This window comes from Acanthopagrus latus, chromosome 12 (assembly GCF_904848185.1).
Source record: "Acanthopagrus latus isolate v.2019 chromosome 12, fAcaLat1.1, whole genome shotgun sequence".
Classification (NCBI taxonomy): Eukaryota; Metazoa; Chordata; class Actinopteri; order Spariformes; family Sparidae; genus Acanthopagrus; species Acanthopagrus latus.
In genome coordinates, this window is record NC_051050.1 from 2,330,042 (window position 1) to 2,356,192 (window position 26,151).

At 39.7% G+C, this 26,151-nt stretch overlaps 2 protein-coding genes across 4 annotated transcripts in view; both read left to right on the top strand.

Moving 5' to 3' along the window:
• The window catches only part of syk (spleen tyrosine kinase), a 42,549-nt gene extending 35,690 nt beyond the window's left edge, over window positions 1-6,859 (top strand). For all 3 annotated transcript variants that reach the window (XM_037117782.1, XM_037117781.1, XM_037117780.1), the window contains 5 exons: window positions 12-221; window positions 895-1,084; window positions 3,791-3,931; window positions 4,280-4,392; window positions 5,935-6,859. In XM_037117782.1, coding sequence (XP_036973677.1) covers window positions 12-221; window positions 895-1,084; window positions 3,791-3,931; window positions 4,280-4,392; window positions 5,935-6,007 — 727 coding nt within the window. In that variant the 3' untranslated portion in view covers window positions 6,008-6,859. The remainder of the gene's footprint in view (window positions 1-11; window positions 222-894; window positions 1,085-3,790; window positions 3,932-4,279; window positions 4,393-5,934) is intronic.
• An 8,405-nt stretch (window positions 6,860-15,264) lies between these two features.
• On the top strand, window positions 15,265-20,677 carry reep5 (receptor accessory protein 5). The gene is made up of 5 exons (XM_037118190.1): window positions 15,265-15,459; window positions 15,733-15,826; window positions 17,730-17,868; window positions 19,528-19,696; window positions 20,355-20,677. The coding sequence occupies exons 1-5, from the start codon at window positions 15,342-15,344 to the stop codon at window positions 20,402-20,404; spliced, it is 570 nt and encodes a 189-aa protein (XP_036974085.1). The 5' UTR covers window positions 15,265-15,341; the 3' UTR covers window positions 20,405-20,677.
• Window positions 20,678-26,151: the final 5,474 nt, after the last annotated feature.

The following is a 26,151-nucleotide window of genomic DNA, read 5'->3' on the forward strand; positions in this document are numbered from 1 at the left end:
CAATATATTAGGACAGAGAAGCCAGTTGCAGTCAAAATCCTGAAGAATGATGATAACAACCCATCAGTACGTGAGGAAATGCTGCGAGAAGCCAATGTCATGCAGCAGCTGGACAATCCTTATATTGTCCGGATGATTGGTATCTGTGAGGCGGAGAACCTCATGCTGGTCATGGAGCTGGCTGAACTGGGACCCCTCAACAAGTTTTTGCAGAAAAACAAGTATGTACTTCAACTGGATCCTGAACACTTAATCATACTGTACATCAATCAGCATGATAAAAAAATATTTAAATGCCAGAAACTATCTTTGGAAAAAAATGTATTTTACATTATGTTTAGTTTTTAGTTTGGCCTATCTTCGATCTGCTTCCATAGGTTAGGATATGTTTATGACTTATACTGCAATAAGCAACCAGGGAGTAATCAAATATTTTGGCTTTACTTATTTGGAGCTGTTGTCTCATCCATCATTATACATAGTCAATGGTCATGACATATGCCTTACAGCCATCTGTACTACAGTCCACTCAGGTCAAATGGATTGGTAACCTAGAAGTGACCTGTGAATGTGTGGTCTTTCTATATGTGATAAACTTGTGACAGACTGCTTACCAGCCCAAGTGGAATGGAGCCCTCACAGATTAACAGTCAGTTAGCAGTGACAGGACCTGCAGTAAGAATCCAAATTGGGAGAGAATAGGAAAAAGAGATATGATAAGATGTTTCATCGTAGTTTTAGTTCATCTTAAAATGGTGGTTCAGCAAACGCTTCAAGTTCAAAATTATATTATTATTTGCAAACAATCAGCCAGTGCTTTATATCACTGAAGTTTACAGTTAAACTACAATAACAGTTACTTCCATTGGTAAAATAACAATTCATCAACAACAGGCAAACAACGATAAAGAACATCACAGAGCTGGTCCACCAGGTGTCTATGGGGATGAAGTACCTGGAGGAGCATAACTTTGTCCACAGAGACCTTGCTGCCAGGAATGTGCTGTTGGTCACACAGCACTATGCCAAGATCAGTGACTTTGGCCTCTCCAAAGCTGTCGCCGAGGAACAAAACTACTACAAGGTAAATGCTGACCTTCATGGGTACAATGTATTTGTTGTAGATTGTCGTGGCGTAGAGAGTAGTCTTTCTTTATTCAACACTTGCATGTAGATGCTTCAACCATCAACATGCAATGTTTCTGGCTGAAGGCGCAAAACATCCTTTTGTGGGTTTTCTTATGTAAATATGCATGGCTGCATATTTAATTAATTGTAGGTCATTACAGTGGATCAGTATGACTAAAGAATATCCTGATATTTATTAACCTCAACAATTAAAAAAAAAAAAGGATTTTAAGCCTCTATGCTTGCAATAACTGTCACAGGAGTTAATGCAATATCCAGAAATATAGGCTATGGCAAGCCTTTTTAACATGTATTAACTTAATCCGACTGTTTGGAATTAAGATTACAGATATCAACATCATTTTGCCTAGTTGTTAAAACATTATCACTAGTCTACTACTTGAGAACCTGCAACGTCTGATTAGGCTGATTTCTCTTCCTTGAGTAACAGCCCATAGAATTCATTGATTCTGTTTCTTGCTGACAACTTCTGTCATAGAAGGGCTGCAACATTAAAAACTTTGACAAAAATACTCAGTGTGCTCCGACATCCCACTAAAATGGCTTGCCATTGCAGTACCATTTACAGTATAGTATCACAGACAGTTCCCAGTGTTGCCAGATTGGTCTGGTGTTCCAATCCAATAATGGCTTGAAGTCTGCCCAAATTCATTTTAAAAAGCCCAAATATTTTAAAATAGCAAACAATGGAAATTAATTCATAAACAATAGGAACAGTATTGTGGTTCATCACAAGTTTTCAATATGAAATAATGAAATAACAACGTAAGTGTTCACAGGTGTGCTAGAACGCAGATAGGAGGCTACATTGTACGCACCGATAAAACTATTTTCCATTTCTACCCTCTGCCATCAAAATAAAGGGACGGCTTAAATTACAACAATAATAGGCTTTATCTAATTTGATAAACTTCCAACAAGCCTTGACAGTAAGTCCACCCCTCCCACACACTGCGCTGATTTGCTAGCACACCACCAATCAGAGAATCCATTGGCTCAGCCGACAGCCAACGCCCTCAGACTTTGCATGTTGCATCGGAGCAGACATCGTTCGAGCGGCTCTGAAAGCTTCCAATGCAGCTGAACACACCAAACATATTTGTTCCCGACCTCATCCGAGTCTCTTCAAACGCTTCAGACGTCCAATGGTTGGGCCGGTGTGTTCTTGCCCTAACATCACTACAGATATCTGCAACGTCAAGGCACCTTGTCAAATTCAAGATACCTATTCTATATTCTATCTATAATTAAAGAATGAAACTTCTTTCTTGTTTAGAGAAATCTCTCTGTTTCGAGATATCTATAACTTGATAATAAAAATCTACAATTAAAGAATGAATATTGCTAATTCTAGTTTGAGATATCTACAACATCATTCTGACTCTTGAAAATTTAATTTAAGATTTTTGAAAAACATCAAAATGTTCAGCTCAACCATGACATTTACTACATCATCCAAAATGTGTATATCTTTTATACTGTCAGAAATATTCAGTGTTTTCGCCAAGATTTTCCCCATTAAAATGTATGGCAGATTTTCAAATATCCCACATTCTTTCTCTCACTTTTTGAAATTTAACTACTCATTCACGCTTTCACCTACAAACTAATTTCAAAAGTTATCTGGATAATATTTGGAGCCAATATCAGATTTTTACATTTTATTGTGTGTATAGGACAGAATGTTGACAGCCAGACTGGAGGACTCTGGCCGTTCTCTGTGACAACCTTGTCTTTAAATCCCTCCCACTCTCACAATGATAAAACCACCATGACCAGCTTGTAAAAAAATGTGTGCTGGTTGCACACATATGCCTCTGGCAGCAATCGGACCAACACTCTGCGGCTCTATGGGCTTTGAAATGACAGGAGCGCTGACCAACTGCCAAGTCCCATTAAACTGAGAGGAAAACAATCTGGATAACACATAATAATCTGAGGCTAAAATCACTATTAAATCAACTTTCAGTTACAAAGACCAACTTAGTTATTATCACCATGGTAACCTTTGATTCCAACGGGGGACCTGAGACAGATTTGTCACTGAGTGCAGTTTAACACACAAGTGCACACATGAGCACATTTGTGATTCATGGACTCATTCTCACTGTAATCACAAAATGAGTTGGTCTCATTGAACTCTTTCAAGGGGAAATTAGATGACCTGGAGGCAGAAACATCTAGCTGTAGATGTTTTGCCTGAGGCTTTTACTGTTTTAGCTGACCTTGAAATGTTTGCTGTTTTGGATGCTAAGTGTTTTTAATGTTTGGGTCCACCTTGTGTTTGTGTGTATGTATGACTACGCTTCTGCCTGTCTTGGCCAGGACACTCTTGTAAAAGAGATTTCTAATCTCAATGAGTCTTTTCCTGGTTAAATAAAGGTTAAATAAAATAAAATAAAAATAATAAATTCTTTAAATGCTCCATCAGCTGCTTCTTGACTCAAATTCAAGCCAGCATTACACACAGCTTGTATTATATTTTGAAACCATCATTCTCACGCCACTACGATGGCCCTTTAGACTCTTCGGAGATGACGGAATGCCATCTGTGTAACCAAGCAGCCTACACTCTGATTCTGCAAAATCACCAGCATTAAATGAAATCATACGTGCTGATGCTCTTTGTGTCCTCTTTCAGGCTAAGGGTCATGGGAAGTGGCCCGTGAAATGGTATGCTCCTGAGTGTATAAACTACTTCAAATTCTCATCCAAAAGTGATGTGTGGAGCTTTGGAGTGCTCATGTGGGAGGCCTACTCATATGGCCAAAAACCATACAAGGTAAAAACGATGTCTTACCTATATGTCTTGCCGCAGTATTTGGCAGTTGTCTGACAGTGGGCGTTCATGGTTTGGGGGGAGTGGCTTTGGAGAGAGGCCTGAGTTTACGGGCTGGATACTTTCAAAATCTAGCGTGGGCTTGAGGGTTTCTTCAACTTACCAGCCCCAGTTTTAAAGGTTATATAAGGAGCAGCCTGTTAAGCTTTCTCGAATACTGACAAAGAAAAAAAAAAAACTCAAAATACAGTATAAGAAAACTTCCAGAGAAACTACATGATGACAAGTCAACCATTTTCCTTTCAGATGTACTCAGCAATAACTTCCTGATGTATGTATCACTGTCTACAGGGAATGAAAGGAAATGATGTCATGCAGATGATTGAAAGTGGAAAGCGAATGGATGCCCCAGTGAACTGTCCACAAGAGATGTATGACCTCATGAGATTCTGCTGGACATACAAGTAAGTGACACGTTGTCTATGAGTCATTACAAGGTTGGACTAGATAGTAGGGGTGTGATGTGCCATATGTTCTCTCAATATTTAAGGAGGTGAAAAGCTGTCTCGCGATATTAGTACATAACAGAGGCAGAGCAGCATGATGGAGTCTGATGTTGAACCAATGTAAATATTACATCCATGCATTGAACTCAAAAAAAGCATCAAAGATGCCCCCGCCACTTTTAAATTGTTTGTATGGCAGCCTTTTGGGGACCGGTAAATAAAGGGTAACAGACTGACAGACAAAACAAGAACAATGTGTAAGCACCGTAAAAGAAAAGTGTCGTACACTGTGGCCAACTGGAGCACTATGCAAAGAAACCTACAGAACCAAAGGGTCTCTGCCAGAGTCACCCACGGCTGTGAAGAAAACACTGAAAGGCATGACAAGTGCACATGGCACTGGGAAATGCCTGGGAAATGGCAAATGTTGTACTTCAGACTCACCTACTTTTTAAGTCTGACACAGGGGCACACATAGCTTAAGTTTTGCAAGCAGCTGTCAATAGCTCCATTCACACCGCTCTTTGAGTGCGGGGATCCTGTACTAATTCCCCACACCCTCCTCTGTGTGAAAGTCTCAGATGTGGCAAGGGGTTATTTTTGACTTTTGATATCTGGAAAGGAGTTCAGTTGGAAGTTCGTACAATGCCTCAATTAGAAACTAGAATCTCATGCATAATTCATGCACAGTTACAAGTTCTGAAGAGACTCATGAGAAATCATACAGGAGAGAGGCAAGTCAGTGGAATCTGTGGCAAAACCTTTTACAGTGTTTACATATTGTTCACATCTTTTACTTTATATGATATTTCATACTCAGAAAGTAGAATTGAAGTGACATTTATTACAAGATGATTACCTGTGTTGTGCTTTATGCAACATAAATAGGGAATTGGGGTCAAATTTGGCTATCGGTAATAATTGCTGATTATCAGGGATAATTCATATTTTTTATAATAATAAGATACAATTTACATTAGATCACCTCATGGGCACCACCCTTGAGGTACTGAGCTGTCAGGTTGTAATTCTGATTAATGATTAACTTAATAACTACCAACTAACCAAATTTATCATAACGGCTGTAATGGTCGATAGATTCTGAAGTCTTTAGCACAGTAGAGGTTTGGCAAAACTCAATCTTGAACAATATTAAATAGACAGCATTAAGGTTCAAAAGTAATTTATTTGAACACAAAATTGAACCAACATGCACTATATACAGGTGTGTGTGTGTATGTGTGTATTTGGTGTGTGTGTTTGTCTCAAAGAACAAAGGCAAAATGGTGGCTAGGGTTCAAAGTACTGGCATGGAAAGAGAAAAAGTGGTCTGTCACTCTTTGCAGCTAGGTGCGAGTTCAGTTCAATATCAATATTGTTTATACTCTTGGATTGTGAGCTGAGTGTATCATCACACCCCTACTAGATAGGAATAATAAGCTCAGTGCATGTCAGGATACCCAATTTCTGATTACTACTTGTGGTTTTCATGTCTTACAGGGCAGGTGAAAGGCCTGGATTTTCAGTTGTTGAGCCAAGACTACGAGATTACTATTACGACATTTCACAGTGATTCTTCGCATCATTGTCATGAGACAACAACTACTGGTTGATGAGAAAATTGCATTTAATCATGTATGAATGACTGCAGATGGTTATGAATTATACAAGCTGTTGTAATATTTGGACTCAGTATTATTCTAACTTTTAAACATATGAACAGACAATTATGGGACATTTAACAATCACAACTGATTTGTTTAGTAGATGTCTTTTATACTGCAAGTGCATTATATGTATTATAGCTCTACAATTGCAATGTCATAGCTAAACCAAAGATTCTTGAATGACGGTCTGATTGTTTCAGTATAATGGACTGATAGGTCTGTCTTTGGATGTAAAGGTCCTGGGGTAATCAGTGGTAAGCATTTCTGTAGCCTACTCACATATGAATAAATTTGGTCACTGTAACAATAATTGTTTTTTTCTCATATCTCTCCCGATGATGGTTTTAAAGGTAACCTGAAAGCTTGAAACATTAAAAAGGCACCCTAAGTAACTTTACTCTTGTTTAAAATATCACCAGATGTTCTGGAAACATTGTCCATAAATTGTATAATACTGACAGGTTTTACCATTAAAGTTGATTTCAGATAATACTCGAGGAAACTGAGATTCCACGGGCCATTTACTGAAAAACTGAACAAAATCCCCTTTAACAAAACATTATTTACAAAATGTTTGGTAAATTTTGTACAGGATCATAATTACTGTTATATAGAACTATAGTATGATATACACATTTTTACCAATGGAAATCCTATCTAAAACCTATAAGATAAGTTGAGAGGCCTTTTGTTGCAAAATACTGGTGATTTAATAAAAGCTGGTGGTAATAAAAAAAAAAAAAGAAAAAAAAAACTCAGTTGGCTATGTTACCGAGAGTTGCTTTTTTTTTTTTTTTTTTTGCAGTTTTAACAATTTTGTGAAAAATATGTGTAGGGGGAGGCCAGGACATTGCACTATTAAGCTTGTTGTGAGCAGTTAGTTTTGTTAAGTTCTGGCAAACTATCAGAGTTTACTATCAGATGTTATATTGTTGTTTAATGTCCACATAAAGAAAGCACTTTCTAGTATCAACATTCTTCCCGGTGTGGTTGGTTGAACACAGAAAACAGATTTCAGAGGGACCTGTTAACTTGACTGTGATGGCTATATGTCCTGAATCTTCATAGGAATAATGTTGTGATCTCAGACAGTTTAATTGAAACTGGCATATTGTTTCATTTTGTCTAATTTGTCCGATAGATTGATTCATTCAACCGAGTCTCTGAGAATTCAGGCTAGAATATTGTTTACACCACAGACTTCATTGTCTGTTAAAAGTAGAGGAGCAAGCTTGAATACCATGTAGGTAATAAGAAATAATAACAATAATAATAATAATGATAATAATAATAATACATAATTTAACTTTATTATTAATGCAGTACTGATGCTGAAGACATTATCATTTTCCTACTGCTTTATCAGCTAGTACAGAAGACCAAAACAATTTTGTTACGCAAAAAGTGACATAGCTCATAGTTTCTGATGCTGCTGTGACTGTTTTATTCTGAATATCACATTCTGCTTGCAGAGAACGTTTGTCGTTTGTTAAAGAACTGTTGGCTCAACATTTGTGCCGTGTCTTATAATGAACAGTCATGTGGTAAATGGTAGTGTCTTTGGCAACTTGTATGAGGAAAAAATACCACAGTTATTTGTGGAGAACTGGTCTCTCATCTTTGTCTGTCCCCGGCAAAAAGACTTGCCACTCAGCACAAACATCACCCCATCCGATTCAAGACTATGGTGCTGGCCTTCAAAGCCATCAATGGAACTGCACCCATCCATCTACGTCCAAACACTGGTCAGACCACATCACATGCCCCAGCGAGAGCACTTCACTCATCTACATCAGCTGGCCGACTGGTACCCCTATGGCTGACAGCAAACAAAGCCCGCTGAGCAGAGTTGCAACTCTTCTCTGTTTTGGCACGTCAGTGGTAGGACAAACTCCCAACCAATGTCAGGACAGTAGTACTTGTCGTAAAACCAGTGGCATTATATTTGCATTTTCATCAGGGGGCGGTACCCATCCAACAGTCTTTCAGTGGCATAACAGTATAAAGCGCCATATACCATCATGTGTCGGTTGAACAGCAGCAGCAAAACAGCAGCATACCACTCCAAGGATTGGTGTACCAGTCCAGGGATCAGTATATGCCGCTGATCAGCAGAGATGTTCACAAGTCTTTTTTTTCTGCAAGTCCAAGTCAAGTCTGAAGTCTTTGGTCACGAGTCTGAGTCAAGTCTCAAGTCTCTAAAAAATAAAAATCTTATGTCTCTTCTGGCTGTAATGACCCTTCTGTCATCTGTTGCCATCCGGTCTATTAAGAATACTGCACAGCTATATCTAAGAAACATAGATATACACCCTGGGATGGCCCTGGCTGTGTATCTGCACACCTGGTTTTGTTAAAAAGAGTCAAGGCTGCTCTGTCCCTCTGCACTGCCACTGGCCACTTTTTTCACTCTGTTGAATGCAGAAAACCTGTAGATGAACGACATGGAAAAATTAGGTTGTGAATTATAGTAACAAGATCAGGATGATATAGCTAACATTTGTATGTGTAGTAAAACACATCAGGAACCACATGTTTCTGAGAGAAGAACTGGATCTAAACTAATGATGCAGGCTATATATCAATCTTTTATTTCTGATTATAGAGAGGGTTGCTAAAAAGAGACATAGACTAAACTCAGAGTGACAAGAAAAAATTGCTATTTCCTCAGGCCATTAGACTCCTGAACCAGAACTCAGCTTGACCACTCCCCATCAAGACTCAGCCTGACACACACACATAGACACGGCCTTGCAGATATTTCAATTTTTGATTAGATTATTTAGATTATATTTAATTACATTATTTACATCATATCAGTTTGATTTTACTCATATTTATCTTATTTATTCTATTTATAAGGCCAGTTTTGGAGTAACCAGGAGACATTTCACTGCATGTTACTCTGTGACTTCTGTATGTGACATGTAAACATTATCAGTCATGCAATAATAACTAATCATCCAATCTCAGTTATAGATAGCTACATCTGCTGGACACAAAATTAACACCATTCAGATTAAAGTAAATCATGCAAGTGGCTGGTACTGTATGCTGCGCTCACCAGCCAAATTAACAATAGTAATCTATTGAGTGGCTGGTAAAATTTCAACATTCACTTGTCTAGTCATGTTGTGGACAAATAGTTAAAAGTTTGCACTTTGGAACTTTATTGTTTAATTACATTGGGTCTCTAATGACACATTGCTCTATCCTCTCGCCTCAGTGTGATGGTAACCTGGTAAACCTGCAACATTAAGGTGACATGGTCATCAATTAACCTGTAACCTGCCTGTAAGCCGATAGTATAGCTATGTGTTTTTCTACGGTTAACGTTAGCTAGATAGTGTCAGCGGAACATAGATGATTAACGTTACCCGACCTTTTTTTTTTCTTACTTCATGTCAACGCCACTCTATGCAAACAAGTGCGGTGAGTGCAAAATTCACTCATCTATTCATATATTCAGTTACAAAGCTACTAGCAAGCATTACATAGCTGATGCTGAGCTAGCCGTCCATATGCACTAATGTGACTGACCTATCCGGGTGAGTTTTCAGGTGCCTGATAATATCTGATGTGGTGGATCCAGCATCCTTGATTGGGGTACTGCAGACTTTGCAGTCAACGCTCATTTTGTTGGTGCCGTCATGTTTTAAGTTTTTATAACCAAATGTGATCACAGATGGCAGCTGCAGGTGTGCCGCCAGTCGCTCGTTGGATGTTTCAGAGTTTCCTCAATATTAGTACGCCTAAGGAAGAAAACATTAAGATTGTTCACGAGTCTCAAAACACAAGTCTGAGTCGAGTCTGAAGTCTTTTGAGCACAAGTCCAAGTCAAGTCTTTAAAGTCTCTGTGTGTGCCACTCGAGTCCCCATCTCTGTGCCAGCCTCACACTGCCGCTAACCACTGAGCCTGGATGTTCAGGTGAGTGTAAGCTGAACTGTCGTGTTCTATTCATCTAAGTTGGCTCAAGGATGTTCTCTTTAAAAAAATATCAGGTTCTGCTTTAAGCTGCAGTCACACAATAGCATTACATTGACATTATATTTATTCTATATCGTGTGTGTGTGTGTGTGTGTGTGGGGGGGGGGGGTGGGTGGGGGTGGGGAGGGTTAAGTTATCATGAATACAAGGTGAGAAAGTGTGCTTCATGTGCCCTCTAGATGCAGCAAACGCTGGCAATTCACCTTCAGCTGATCCTGCTGACTGGCCTCTTCATATAACAGACCTAATGAGAACAGAGTTGGTTCGGAGAGGGCCATGTCATGTACCAGCTGATTTCATTTTTCCTTTTTGTGTATTTATTATTGAGCAGGTTTATTCATTTGCACATATTTATTGGATTATCACTGTTTAAATAAATGAGCTTTTCTTTGGATGTGGTCTTTGGTCTCTTCTTGTGGGGATGAGGCGCTATCAGTAAAGCTCGCCTAGGGCACCAAATGGTCTAGGATTGCCCTTGGGAGGAGGTCATCTTTGTGTTCAAACACAGTATTCACAGCATGGCTGTGGTAGTTCCATCTTACTGCACTTGCTCTTGGAAGTCTGTGCCACCACTCAAGTACGCTGGTTCTCTTGGGAGATTTTGAAAAAAAGCCAGAATATCCGGCCACCTCAAAGAAGAACTGCATGACTTCTATGAGATGAGATGTCACCTGTTGCATGATGAAGTTCATGATAAACTGTGCACATGTGCATTGTCATACACATCTTGCACCATCTTCTATACACCACCTGTGGCTCCTCTCATGCCACTTGTATAATCACACTTCTGAAAAATGAACTTATTCTTCTGGTCATCAGGTGGAATGGAGCTAGACCTATCCCAAAGCGCTGTGGCAATTAAATCAGCTGTGGCAGACTTTAGAGGTACAAATTCACAAATAAAGGTCCATGGTTTCATCAGCCTAAATGGACACAAAGTCAGCACTCCTGATTTCTTCAAGGATGCACTCTCTCAAAACTGAGCTCATGTTGTACCATCTTAGATGTTCATTTCAACACAGCAGCACTCCGCAGATGTTCTTCTTTCATTCCACTCTGAAATCTTCGAACATGCCATCAGCCCTGCCTTTGTCGACTGCGAGGTACCTTTTTCCATGTCGTTCATCTACAGGTTTTCTGCATTCAACAGAGTGAAAAAAGTGGCCAGTGGCAGTGCAGAGGGACAGAGCAGCCTTGACTCTTTCTTAACAAAACCAGGTGTGCAGATACACAGCCAGGGCCATCCCAGGGTGTATATCTATGTTTCTTAGATATAGCTGTGCAGTATTCTTAGTAGACTTGGCTTAGACTCGTGACCAAAGACTTCAGACTTGACTTGGACTTGCAAAAAAGACTTGTGAACATCTCTGCTTGAACCTAACATGTCACATGTAGTGACTGTAGTAAATGTTATTGTGGCCGATACATCGACTCTAGGGAGTGCGAGGACCCATTCAACGCTGCTTGCAACTTTGTTATAATTATTAGAACAATAATTGTTATTATATATCCAAACCAAAACAAGGCAGGTTTTTACTGCTATGTCTGTTTTTAATATTTACTGGTGAACACTGTATGTTGTGGCTTTCCAGGGGTCACCAGCCTTTTTGAAACTGAGAGCTGCTGATGTACTGAGTCATATGAAGGGCTACCAGTTTGATACACTCTTCTGAAATAACAAATTTTCTCAGCTTGCGTCTAGTTACATATTATTATTAAGAAGTTTTGGGAAGTCTGGGTCACCTTTACAGTGAGTCGGCCAATCATAGCAGGAGCCCCATCTGTAGTCACCACTACTGGCTTTTCCAATGCTACCTTTTTCTATACGAACAACTCCTTCACGGCGTTATAAATGTCAGCTCCCCTCGCAGTTGTCTTAAGGGGCGATTGTGTCAGGAGTTCTTCTTTTGTAGAGAAATCTTCAAACACCATCCGGATAAAGACTAACAGCTGTGCTGTATTGCTGCTGTCCACAAACTCGTCATACTGGATGCTAAACCACTTGCACTTCACCAGATCCTGGTCCAGCTGCTCTGCAAGGTTACCAGATATAGGGAGGCCATTACCAGGCAATTATCATCATTACTTCTTTGAAAACTTCTCCATCTGAAAATGCCTTCTTCTTCTTTATTAGAAAATGTGCAGCTCTAAACGAGGCTTTGGTTGCTTTTTGGGAGTTTTTCGCTGGCCTCGTGTAAAAGGACTGCTGCTTTGCCGTCACCACAGTCACCCCGCAAATGAGACACACACAGGTTTCTTTCACAGTAGTAAAAAAAAACTCTTCCTCCCATTCACTGTGAAAATTATACCTTTTCTTTCTTTTTGCTGCCATGTTTTTGGGGTTACAAACTGCATTCTGCTCCCCATCTTCGCTGCGCCCGCTAGCTCACTCTCCATAAACGCTGAAGTTCTGTCATGCACACAATACTCACCTTTGAACTTGAAGAGGTCAGAGTTCAACTAAACTTATCTAAATGTAATAAACATATTTTAAATTCTTTTATTTTTAAGATATTATCATTTTCAAATCTATATAAATGTAAGTGTGATAAAAAAAATAGAACAGCAACTATTTTTAGAACTGGAGGCGACTCATGTGGTCCTTGGGGGCGACCTGGTGCCCGCAGGCACTGTGTTGGTGACCCCTGGTGTACACTGTTTGGGAACGTGTATCAAAAGGATCAGACTTGAACAAAGGCAGTCACCAAAATTTAAGGCTACCTAACCTGCCTCTCTCCTCTCCCAGTGCATAGAATCAGCCCCTGTTGTAATCTACTACGGTGCCCATGTGACCCAAACCCCACATAACACTGTGGCCTTTAACACTGTCAAATGCTTAGACTTGGCTCTTGAATCTAAAATGACGAAGTACTGAGCCAACACCACATATCCTGTGACACTGTAGATGAAACATAGTCTTTATGTAAGGAGTAGTCATTGAGTATTAAAAAAATAACATGCCTAATTCTTAAATTCCTTTCTAACAAATGCTGGAGTAGATTCATATGCTTCTAAATCAGCTGCTATACACTGCAACACGTTTGAAATGGTTGCATTTTATGCAAACAGCTGTATTTTGCCATGTCAATGAACAAGGAAGGGTGTGGCAGCACAGGGTTAAGCGGTTGTGTTGTTATTTGTGCCCTGAATTTATCCTTCCAGGAGATACTCCTGAAAAGAATTATGCCAATTCCTTGCTAGCTCTGAAAATCATTATGTGACAGTGACCTATGTCTAACTACATCAACACATAACCCAGATCGAGCTTTTTGCAAGATTACGTAGCGTGAACATGAGAGAACACAATGCCTGTTAGACTTAGGTCAGGGTAACACACTCCCCACACTCAATAAATATTGAGCATCAGCTTCATCAAGCTAGAGGCAGTAAATATATGTGTGAGAAAACATGCACTTCCATTTACCTTCACAGTAAATATGTATACAATTACAACTGGAGTGGGATTTCCTTTAATTAAAAAACAATTTACTGTTAAAAAGGTTAGGAGGACTGTTTTAGTTCAAAATATATATTTAAAGATGAATCCTCATGCAAGTTCGCAAATCATGCTACTGTGTGTGGATACAGATCACATTTGAATTTGAGCACAGTGACAGTAACCAATCAGTGGTTATAAAATAACACATAACACATAATCAGCAATCATGAAATCAAGCACCCTCAGTTTAGGTTTATGTTAACATCCATGTTGGGCAATTTACAGAATGATATTTTTATGACAGACCAAAATATATTGACTGCAGTGGTGTATGCATGCAAATCTGGGCCTTGTGCATATGCAGTGAGCACCCTTACGATCAGCCATTTTCATAAGCCATTTTTGTCATATGAATTCTCATATCACATTAGTTACATGTTAACCCAGGTAGCACACAACAAGAGACTGTTTGTGTCACACACATTATCACTCACTGGAAATATTCCATTTAGTTGTAGGCGAGGGCTGGTCCCTGAGCACCCAAGAGGAAATGGAGTAATCTGCAAGCCCACTCACTTGCTATGAATTGTCTGAACAATGACCTGCTCCTTTCATTCAGTCAATGCGTTTACATGACACTCAAGAAAACCGGATTACTTGGTTAGTCTGACTATGATCGGATTTTTAAGATGCATGTATACACCTTAGTCTGACTAAAATTGGACCGGATCGGATTTCTCATAGTCGGATTAAAACACCCAGATTATTCGATTGATAGTCGCATTACTCCTGCATGTATATGTTCTATCAGATTGGATTTGGATTTTGCGTTCTGCGCAGGCTCGAGATTTTTTTCCCGGGGCTGTGAGCTGGAAGTAGAAGGACGGCGGCGGTGGTGTATTTCCTCTGAAACAACCGGAAGCAAGAGCGCCACTGTGCATCTAGTTTGTGTAATTATCATGTACACCATATACGAAATGTTCAAAGATGTAGCCTCGTCTCGCTCTTCGTACTCCATCTTTCTTGAATGCTTAGGTAGATTTTGTTGTTGCTGGTGATGTAAAGAAGACAGCCGGAGGTGGCTCTCTCACCACTTGTTGAAATGGGCACAGCGCCACCTATTGTACCGGGGTATGACATGCTTCAGTCAGTAATTCGTTTTTCTCACTGGCACATATACTCGGACAATTGCAGTTGTCCGATTGAGTAGCATAGTCGAGCTGATGTGGCCATTTACATTCTCACATACAGCTCCTCAGGTTAGTGGCTAGATAAGTTCCGGGTGCTAGACATTACTGAATCAATTGCTAAACACATACAACTGTAGTGATTATTAGGGAGAGCAGTTTATAGCACATCTACACAAATACTGTAATTTTTTGACACATTTGTACACATTTCATAAGAAGGAGAAGGGCCCCAAAATCCACCTTAGTAAGTAATTGTTGGTTTAAAGTGTTACAGGGCTATCAGGTTTTATATTGGATTAGCATCATGTAAATACTAGCCAAGTAAAAAAAAAAAAAAAATTAAGATTTATTTTTAGGCTTCTGAAGGACCCCGTCCACAGGGTCAGGACATAACTGTGCACTAATAAGGTAATGAGAGGTTGTCTAAATTTACGTTGACTAAAATATTATCACTGAAATATAGTTTTAAAAAGAAGTCGTGCTTTTAATTTGAAGCTTGAGATCGGAGGCTGTGCTGTACATCCTGTCTGACTCAGCGACGTTTTAAGGTTGCGGGAGTGTCGCAGTTAGACCCAACGATTTCGTAATTCATCATCAGCATCGCTGAAGAAGGAAGTGCAGTCATGGCGCAGGGGCTCAGAGACAGATTTGAAAAGTTTCTCCATGAAAAGAATCTCTTAACAGATGTTCTGGCAAAAGTCGAGGCAAGAACTGGAGTAAGCAGGACGTACATCGCTCTCGGTGAGTTGAAAAATCGTGAGGGAGAAAACGGGAAGAGATCGACCGCATCACAGACGGAAAGATACAGGGAGGACGGAGGAGCGCGCGCGACAGAGAGCCTTTCCCTTTGCTCACATTTTAAAGAAATGATGTCATTTAATCGGCTGCCTACATTTTTGTATTTGCTGTGGTGTGTTAGTGGTATTTTGCAATGGGCTCTGCAATACACTGTCAAATGCTTAATATGTCCGTGGAAACAAAAGCGTAATAAACACGTGTTGTGATTTGTTCCAGCTCTCATCGGTATCATCGCAGTTTACTTGGTCATTGGTTACGGAGCCTCCCTACTGTGCAACCTCATCGGCTTTCTTTACCCTGCCTACATATCGTAAGTACAATACTCATAAAGCACTTGTGTTGGGTTCCGCCCAGTACCCCAACGCAACACACACGCGCGCGTGCGCCCGCCCGCACGCGCTGGTCCTGGTTGGGACATTAAATTGACTTCCGTTCATATGTGCAGCATAGCCCAAACCCTCTCCTCAATCTATTTATACCTAACCCCCCAGATCCCTAACCTAGCCTTAATTAGTACCTTACCTCACAACCTTAACCAGGACCTCAGAAATGGCGTTTTGTCACATTAGGGCTGGTCTTTGGAACCAGAGATGACTACTGGACATGACATGGAGGCAGGGTAAATGACATGGCCACTGTTCCCCAATAGATGACAAATATGCTAAACACATACACACACACACACACACACACACACACACACACACACACACACACATGCTCATACACAGAACCAAGTAATTGAACTGATAGAGACTCAAGGCTGATTTATTTTTGATGAAGTATTTAAGTGTTGTGCCGGATTTCCAGCATATAATTATTTTAGAATGAAAAAAATAAAGTCAACATAGGGTTTGTTTTGGACAAGGTTTATTTAATCATCTTTTGCAAAGAAAAGGGTAGTTCCACTTACCAGTGGTATGAGGCCAAAAGCAAGGCAAAATTTGTTAAACCTAGCTAAGATACAACATTACTTGTGAGAGGAGAACAAAAGCTCAGTTAGGAGAGCTCAAGACACTCAGACGCTGCAGAGACGAGGATGCTTTTTAACCAGCACAGGGATCTATGTCGATGGTAATGGGATAGTTTCCTCTGAAGGGTGGGACAGTAGTAGATTCATGTCAAACAGCGGCAGCTACAGTGGTGAGCAACTGCTACCTTAAGACAACACTGAGGGGACATGCTACCTCAGAAATTGGCAATGAAAATTCATGGCTACTTTTTGCACATGCTCAGGTCATGGCCTGCTACTTGTATTATACTAGGGAAGCAAAGCAAGCACCTCAGTTCAAAACTAAAAACAAAATGGATACAAATAATAAATGTTGAATACATCAGAATTATTATTTTAGGGCATTGTTCAATTAATGTTTTTCTTTGTCTTTCTAACATTGTGATAAATATCATATAGTGGGCTATTTATCGTGATAATATCATATTGTGATTTAATTGTGTAATTTTGGCATTGGTACATAAATGTAGATACAATAAATCCCAGGTCTGTAACAATTTGTCAGAAATAATAAGTAGGTTCTAACTACAAAAACTAAGTTATTCATCAAAATGATGTTTTGTCTTGAAAACGTTTATCTTGAAGGAAACATGTACGTAATTCTGTGATCCTAACCTTTCACTGAAGTTAAGTAGTGCAGAAACAAGTGATGGGGGTGAAGTGGCTGTGACAGAGATACCCTTCATCACCTAACAACACAAGGCACCGTACCATCAAAATGATTTTGAAGATGTTATTTTAAGGTAAAAAAATGTAACTATGTTGCTTTAATTACACTATAGTATTTTAAATCTGCAAGTAGCAGACACATCAAAACTTCTTTTACTTTATTCACTTGATTCTGTAACACATATTACATACAGTGTCATTGTCTGTTTTACAGTTTTGTAGAATGTATGTAGAATTAAGCAGTTCAATCTTATTCTATGGATGTTGGTTAAAAATGTAAAAACTGTACTGTATCAGACTCATCAAAGTAGTCATAAACGTGAAGAAAAAAAGACAATATTTGCAATAGCTTCCATAAGAAAGATAAATAAAAGCAAGAGAAAAGGATAATAAGGAAGGGGAGAAAACAAAATAGATTTAATTGAATATAAAATGACCATATTTGAACCAGATTACACTTTCAAGAGTGAGAGTAATGTCAATCTTGCATATTGAACCATTTCTGTTACATATTTTTCCTTTCTCTTTTCAGTATTAAGGCCATTGAAAGTGCTACCAAAGAGGATGATACTAAATGGCTGACCTACTGGGTGGTGTATGGAGTCTTCAGTGTGGCAGAGTTTTTTGCTGATATCTTCCTCTCCTGGTTCCCATTCTACTATATTGGAAAGGTAATCCTAGTTGGATCTGTTATGCTTGTTTAGCAGATGTGCTAAAAACACTGATTGCTAAAACGAGAAAGAAACAGACTCAGTCTGAGTTTAATGTGCAGCTTTCAACTCTTGTCTCTAATACCTGAGGCCCAGCTTCTCACTTGAGAAAGTGTAGGTTTTCCTTTGATTATTCTTAGCAAAGAAGACTAATCAACATGGTAGGGTGGAGTACACTGTACTGATGATAACGAATATCAGAGTGCTGAATGTACAATATATATGATAACAGACCAGGAACTACACAGAGGCATTCTAGGCATTAGGGCTGTCACTTTTTATTTGAAATTCGAATATTCGGGTAAGGGAGGGGAGAGTTCGTATTCGAATGCAATGACCTTTTCGAAATAAAAATGTACGGTCTGTAAGTGCGACAGCTTGAAGTAATTCACCTTGTGATCCAGCAGAGGGTGCCCTTAATTTAGCTTGACCGATTGCACGCCCTATTAACTCCTGACCTGTCAATTCAGCTAGTAGAATTATGTTGTTTGCTATAAAAAAGGAGGACACTAGGGAGCAAAGCCGTCCTGCGCGGATAATCGTGACACCACAAAGCATCTGAGATGTATGTATGGAAGTATTTACTGTTCTACACTGTAGATGGAAAAGTAACTAACAAAGCTGTTTGTCGACTTTGTACAAAGCAGCTGTCTTACTCAACAATGACAACAAATCTGCGGACTCACCTGCTAGCTTACAACCACGTAAGCTAACGTTAGCAGTGGAGTATACAACCTTTTCTGATGGACTACTACTCGGCACACTCAGCTTCACCGGGGGGGATTTATTCGAATTCATTTGAGCGAATTGCATGTCATTTCAAATTTGTTCGAACTTGTTTTTTAAAAAAAAAGTGACAGCCCTACTAGACATATACCTAGGGCCTAGCCACTCGGGGGTGCAGGGAGACAGTTAAATAATTCCTATAGGCTAGCTTTACTAGCTTTACGAGACTGGCTTTACACTAGCATCAACTGACTGCAACTGACCTGCAAAAGACCATCTGCTGCAGACTCCAAACCAGGCGAGGTTTGGCATTCTCAGTGGCATCAGAGGAGAGCAGCAGTGGATCGCAACCTAGACTGATGAAAATGAGGTTCCCTAAGATGCTGTCTCATAGTTTGTGCACATATTTTGAGGTTTTAAAAACTAAATGTTGCATCAGCTGTCCAGTTGGCAGGTGCAGGTGACAGATGTGGAGGTCCTGGGCAGGTATTTTTATGGTTATGGATATGATTCTGCAGTTGTGAGGTCAGTTGGATGTACTGCCAAATTCTTGGAAACATTAGCATTGGCTTATCATAATAAAATGAACATCAGTTATCAGACAACAGCTCTGGAGAACATTCCTGTGGTCAACATGCTAATAGCACACACCTGTAAAAGTTGTGACATCTGTGGCAATCTACTGTTGGATAAAACTGCACATTTTAGAATGGCCTTTTATTGTGTCCAGACCAAAGCACCACTGTACACTTATCAGGCTTTGCGTTCAAAATTTGTGTGTGCAGAACGGTTTAGATCAACTTGTGAAAAATTGGAGAGAAACAAATGTGTGTTTTTATGTTTATATTTTTGTTAAGTGTAGTTTGATGAGAGCTCTTGTCTTGTCTTCCGCAGTGTGCCTTCTTGGTGTGGTGCATGGCTCCAACTCCCTCTAATGGATCAGTCAAGATTTATAATTGCATCATTCGACCATTTTTTCTCAAGAATGAAGCCAAGATTGATGACGTGGTGAAGAACCTCAAGGACAAGGCGTCTGAAGCTGCTGACAAATTCAAAGATGAGGGTGAGTAAACAGTCATTCCTAAGTCACTATGTGCCAACAAAATAACATTCTGCCATTTCTTTTGCACATATTCATATAGTAAACTCTACTGACTACCCCAGTAAAGAACTGACCGCATTTTTGTACCTTATGCAGCATACAAGGTTTTGATCTTGTCTTGTTTGATGTGCTCTTCTTTCAGTTTGCTGTTGAAGCAAACTTAACGCTTCCTCCATTGATAGATTGATATTTAGTGTGTTGTACATTTCGGCAGCAAGATTGCTATCAGCACAAAACAGCCATGTCAAATCCAGCACTTGGTTAAAAACCGTACTTTGTTAACACTCTTCTTATTGACTTATTAGTTAATGTCAAAGAAACTCAACATTTTCTTCACAGATGTTTCACAAACAAAGTCTTTCAGTAGCTCAAAATGCTTTCTCTCACTTTTCTCATAGGCTTGTAATATGAAACACTGGTAGCATGTTGAGATTTAATGACAGTAGCAAAAAAATGAAAAAGTAGAAGATCAGGGTTTGTATCATTGTTTGTAGCTATCAGAGTTTTGTAAACAACACATCTGCTGTGTGTGTGTGTGCAACACAGGCAGATGATGTAATGTTCTGTAATGCACTTTATTTTGAAATTAAAAAAAATATTAAAACATTTTTGTTCACAGCCAAGAAGGCCACAGCAAACATCATGTTTGAGGAGAAGAAGAGCTCCTAAGGAGGAGGCATCCTGTCCACAGTGTCATCTCTGGAGCCGACTCTGCTACTGAAGAAATGTTGCCTTGCTTTTTTTTTTCCCTAAGAGATTGTCTTCACTATAATCTTCTCCAACATGTATTAGATGTTACACGTGTGTCTCATGTATCAATTAAGTCATTGCAAGGGTCAGTTCACTTATTCAACTTTGTCTTCTGGAGGGCTGTCAAGTAACTGTAACCTTACCTCTGGTATGCTTTATGAACCAAAATAAAAACAAAACTTGTTGACGTGGTATTCTGATTACAATTCTTTCAGCTTATTGTGTGCTTAAATTGCACAAACAAATGGAAAGAAATCACTGACAGACATTTTAAAGTTTTTGTTCATTAAAAGAGAATGAGGGCTTAAACTGGTGATAGACAACTGTTTTACTTTAACTTTTTAACTTTTTCACAGTGTAATCCTCACCACCAACACCATCTGTATGTCCATTACTTGCTTTGAACCCTTACCTGTACCATGCAGTCTGCCACCGGGCTGGACTTTTCCCACACAAACGGAAGATGAATTAGCACAACCTGCCATTACACAATCAAGACTGGAGGAGCTGTTGTTTTTTTCTAGTTGCTATCACCAGGTAAAAGTGGAACAAAAGTGAACAAATGGGCCATTACTCAATGGAGACTGTGTCAGTGTTGTGTCAAAGTCTTCTCCCTTGTTCAAATTACAAATACTTACAAATACCATTTCAGATTTTCAGAGGTAGAACTGACTGTAAAAAGCATTTGGAAGACCAGCCAGTGGGGGCACCCTCCAGCTTGAGCGACTGGACATAGTCTAGAAAGGGTTGCCAAATTTTTCCAGCATTTTCCATCACAGCCACAGTGTTTGATTTTCTCCAGCTTCATAATGGATGAAACATCCTTTATCCAATGGGTATGGGATGGGGGAGACAGGCTCTTCCAGCTTATCAGGATGACACAACTTGCTGAAAGTGTGAGAAAAGCCATGTTTGATGAGATAAGGTGGCAGCAAGTTGGTAGCAGGCAGGAACCCAAACAGGCCTTTTAAGGGTGAGGGGAGGATTTTGGTAGATGAGATAGTTGACAGTGAGACAAATACAGACTTCCAAAACAGAGAAATGGCAGGGCAGGTCCAAAACATGTGACTGAGGTAAGCTGGTCCTAGGTTGCACTTATCACAATTGGGACCAGTGTCAGGATATATGCAAGCTAATTTGCTTTTTGACCAGTGGACTATGAATTACTTTGCATAGTAAAACCCCATGCCAGGCACAAATAGATGATACATGGACCCATTTCAGAGTGGACTTCCAGACTTCTGGTTCTATCTCAGTAGTAGTGTCTTCAGACCAAGCAGTGTGTAATTTATCCGAGGACAAGGATCGGTGTGTAAGGAAAATGTTATATACACTGCCTGGCCAAACAAAAGTCACCACCTGGCTTTAACTAACCAAATAGGTAAGAGCCTCCTATTGGATAATTATTGCATGAGTAATTATCTTTCAGCTTGTAACAAGTTATTTAACCCCAACTGATGCAATGAGTAGCTTCTTACTTCTTAAACAACCATGTCCTAATGCACATCCCATGTTTGTGGAAAAGATGTTAGTCTGTTTGAGAAAGATCAAATCATTGGCATGCATCAAGTAGGGAAAAAATCTAAGGAGATTGCAGAAACTACTAAAATTGGGTTAAGAACTGTCCAAAGCATGACTAAAAATGGGGAACCATCATCTTCGTGGAAGAAATGTGGTCTGAAAAAAATCCTCATTGATCGTGATTGGCGATCTCTTAAACGTTTTGTGACTCAGGGCTATGTTTAATAGTGAAAGTAGAGCATTTCCACTTGCACAATGTAAAGGGAACTCAATGGATTGGGACTGAACAGGTGTGTAGCCTTAAGAAAACCACCAATCAGTGAGGCTAATCCAAAAAAAAAAAGGCTTCAGTTTGCAAGGGAGCATAAAGATTGGATTCTGGAGCAGTGGAAGAAGATCATGTGGTCTGATGAGTCCAGATTTACCCTGTTCCAGACTGATGCTGCATCAGGGTAAGAAGAGAGGCAGATGAAGCAATGCACCCATCATGCCTAGTATCTACTGTACAAGCCTGTGGGGGCAGTGCTATGATCTGGGGTGGCTGCAGTTGGTCAGGTCTAGCTTCAGCAACATTATGTGCCCAAAAAATGAGATCAGCTGACTACCTGAATATACTGAGTGACCACGTTCTTCCACCAATGGATTTTTCTTCCCTGATAAATTGTGACATTGCAGAAGCTTATCGAAACAATGCCACAGTGAATGCGTGCTGTAATCAAAGCTAAAGGTGGTCCAACAAATTATTAGTGTGTGACCTTTATTTTTGTGGTGACACAATGTCACAATGTCACATGTTTATTTTGGACCAGGCAGTGTAGCTCTGAAATGATACCTTTGAAGTAAGGATTACTTAAAATGGTGTCAATCAAGGTAGAAGAAGGAACAGCAGGGAAGCCAGCAAAGCGACCACAAATAAAAAATAAAATAAATCTGATTTGTAAGTATCTGAAAAAGTGGGTTCTCTGCAATTGGAATACACCAACTAACTGATCAAAAGGGGAGTAGGGAGTAAAAAGAGGGTTAGCATACACAGGGGATGAAAGAGGAATTATCTGGAGCCCAAAATGGCATTCAATTGTGTCCAAATCTTGAGGCTGTTTTTTATTATAATGTTGCTGGAGTGTGGTAATGGTGATTATGTCAGGGGGGGGCATGAAAGGGACAAAAGAGAGGAAGAGCCACATGAGGCATCCTCGATATATATAGCCACGGTGGAGGTTAATTTGTTAATGTGACACCAGTGCAAAATGGCAGCCCAGTAATAACATAAAAAGTTTGGTAGTACTAGCCCACCCATGTCTTTGGGTTTCTGTAGACTGTTTTTCGAATCCTTGAAGGTTTTTTGAGACCAGAGGTGGAGATTTTCAGTCGGCTGAGCAAGCAGAAAGGAGAAATTACACTTAAAAAATCTGAAAAGTCCCTGGTTACACAGATGTCTAAATATTACAGTTACTCAGAAATGTTTTAAATGGTAAGTTCCAGTCGACAAGGGTTAGAGCGTAGGAAGATACAGTGGTCCCCCGAGTGCCAGACAGCATCTGAGACACTAAAATAAGCTTTGACACAAGCCCCTGTCTTTGGACTATCCACTACCCTTCATTGTTTACACCGATTCCAGTAACCACGTTTAAAGGAGCAGTTTTTGACCAAGTGCAGAGAGGAATGTGAATGTATGATAGCCTATTTTGGCCAAAGCCTACACCCAGCTGAGCGGAATGACAAACAATGAAAATTGGTAGAAGATAGTAAGTCTGCTACCATGGATAGATCGAAGGCCATCCTACGAGTTTACACAAATGATCAGCTTTGGTTTGTCAGGGATCTGTTCTGTAGACATATTTGTTTGCAAAGTTTGCAAAAATCATAAGTGGTATAAACTCATAGAGCAGATGTCACGATGCCCTCATCCATACGTTATAGGGACTAACGTTTATACAGGGTACGCTGGCATTGTATCTTGTGAGGCCAGAGCATTCTGGACCTTTAGATATTTTTCCCACACCTGAGAAGGGGAGGACATTACACTGCGATCCACTTGTTGTTCTTCCCAGTCAGACTCGGTAAAGATGGTTATAACAGCTGCAATATTTAAACGAGAACACAGAACACAGGCCTCGATGTCACCTATCGCCAGTGGGAAATCAGCTGTGTTTTTCTCAAAGCAGCTGTTCAATTGATGGCCCTCTCTGTGATACATGTGCCTCTTTCCATTAACTGTCTGGCATCATTTAATCCATATCAGGGTGGTGGCTTCAAGGTCTGTCTATTGCTAAGGGAAAGAAAACAAGGAGAGGGAAGACAACTCCTCACAAATTTCTTTCAAAAGTAAGATGAGCACAGTTCTCAGCTAACAGTTTAACAACAGTTAAAGCTGTCAGCAGTTGTAAAGATAGAGGGCAGTCAGACAGCCATGAATTTCATTTCTCAGTTTGAGCAGCAGCAGGTTCCTCATCCTCATCTCATCCCTCATTAAGTGCTGACTGAAAGTTATTATTACAGGTAATCATTTCACATTGAGGTCACGGACCTCGTGGTAAAAACAGTTATTTAGCTCCATTCTCAGTAAGCTAGTATGACATGTTTGGTGTCAGCGGATTCATTCCAATTTCAAGATTTCTATGATGCTTATGGCTTAAATAAATCTTAAAAACTGAGCCCATGACGGCCTTCAGAAGACAGTAATGTCATTTTCAGAGGGTTAAAGGAGAGTTATAAAATAATAATAGCCTATAATCCATATTTATTTCAGAATGATTTTCATGTATTAAAAACAGTTCTGAAATAAAAAGAGCATGTGTATGTGTATAATATAGTTGAAATTACACTACAACAGAGTGTTTGGTCAGTAGTTTGGGACTCTCACCTTCCTGCTGTGCAGTAGGAACAGAGGAGAACATTCCTGCTGCATGCAGACTGTGTGACTCATTACAACTCTCAGTACAATCAGAGAAATGTTTAGATTTTCTGGAAATCAGAAGATTCTATCACAACAACCATATAGCCTCATATATGTATTTCTTCACCCCAAATCCAAAGCCACCACCTGTGAGTCTTCAGCTGTGGAGATAAATTAGACCTGCATGCAGGACTACAAGGGAGACAGTGAGCAGTAACTAAGTAACTGTCATGTTGTTCTTTTCACAAATATGGGGATGATAGCCAAAAATATCATTAAAATGCAGAGTTTTATATAAAATGGCATCAAAATTTGTTTTGCTGTCTTATACAAGGGCCCAATTAGATTTCATTTCATGGGGCCCAAAATCCCTGGCAGCGCCCCTGAAGATATGCATAATCAGCTCCTGATGTTCACATGCACAAAAGGGAATACTTCTGGATACTATTCTTGGTCAGCTTCAAAGAACGCTTGTATCTAAATCAATCTTTGTCTGGTGGTAATTCGTAAACCACTGTTCCTTTTGTTTCTTTTGCAGTTTGTCTGTGTTCTTCAAACTGTGGTAAACTACATGCAGTTTTGCTGCCCATACCTGGTGGGTTAGGTTGCTATGTTTAGCTCTTCTCAAACTGTTCAGTTTTATGCTATTTGATTCTTTCAAGAGCTTGTATTTGTTACGGCTTTGTCTGTTTGTCTTCAAGTGACCATAAACCTCTTGATAGAATTTGATTGCAGGCTTCAGCCATTGTTTTACAATTTGTGGCTAAGGTGGAATTCCTGATAAGGCAGCCAGTGTGTGCCAGTGTTCTTGTTCATGTTGTGTCCCTTCAGCTTAATTTGATTGTTGCATGCTCATTTAGATAGATAGATAGATAGATAGATAGATAGATAGATAGATAGATAGATAGATAGATAGATAGATAGATAGATAGATAGATAGATAGATAGATAGATCCCTGAAGGGAAATTGCGGGAGGATAAGATGCAGTATTTACATTAACAATAATTTAAGTGAAGTGTTTTGTTGTGGATTGTGCATTATAAAGTCTGATGACACTAGGTAGGAATGATTTCCTGTGCCGTTCCTTTAGGCAGCGGGGTTGATTGAGTCTGTTGCTGAACCTGCTTTTAAGCTTGTCCAGAGTTTTGTGGAGGGGTGACAGATATGGTCCATGATTGCCTGCAGTTTTGTCAGCATCCTGTCCTTCGCCAGCTCCTCTAGGGTGACAAGCTCAGAGCCAACAACACA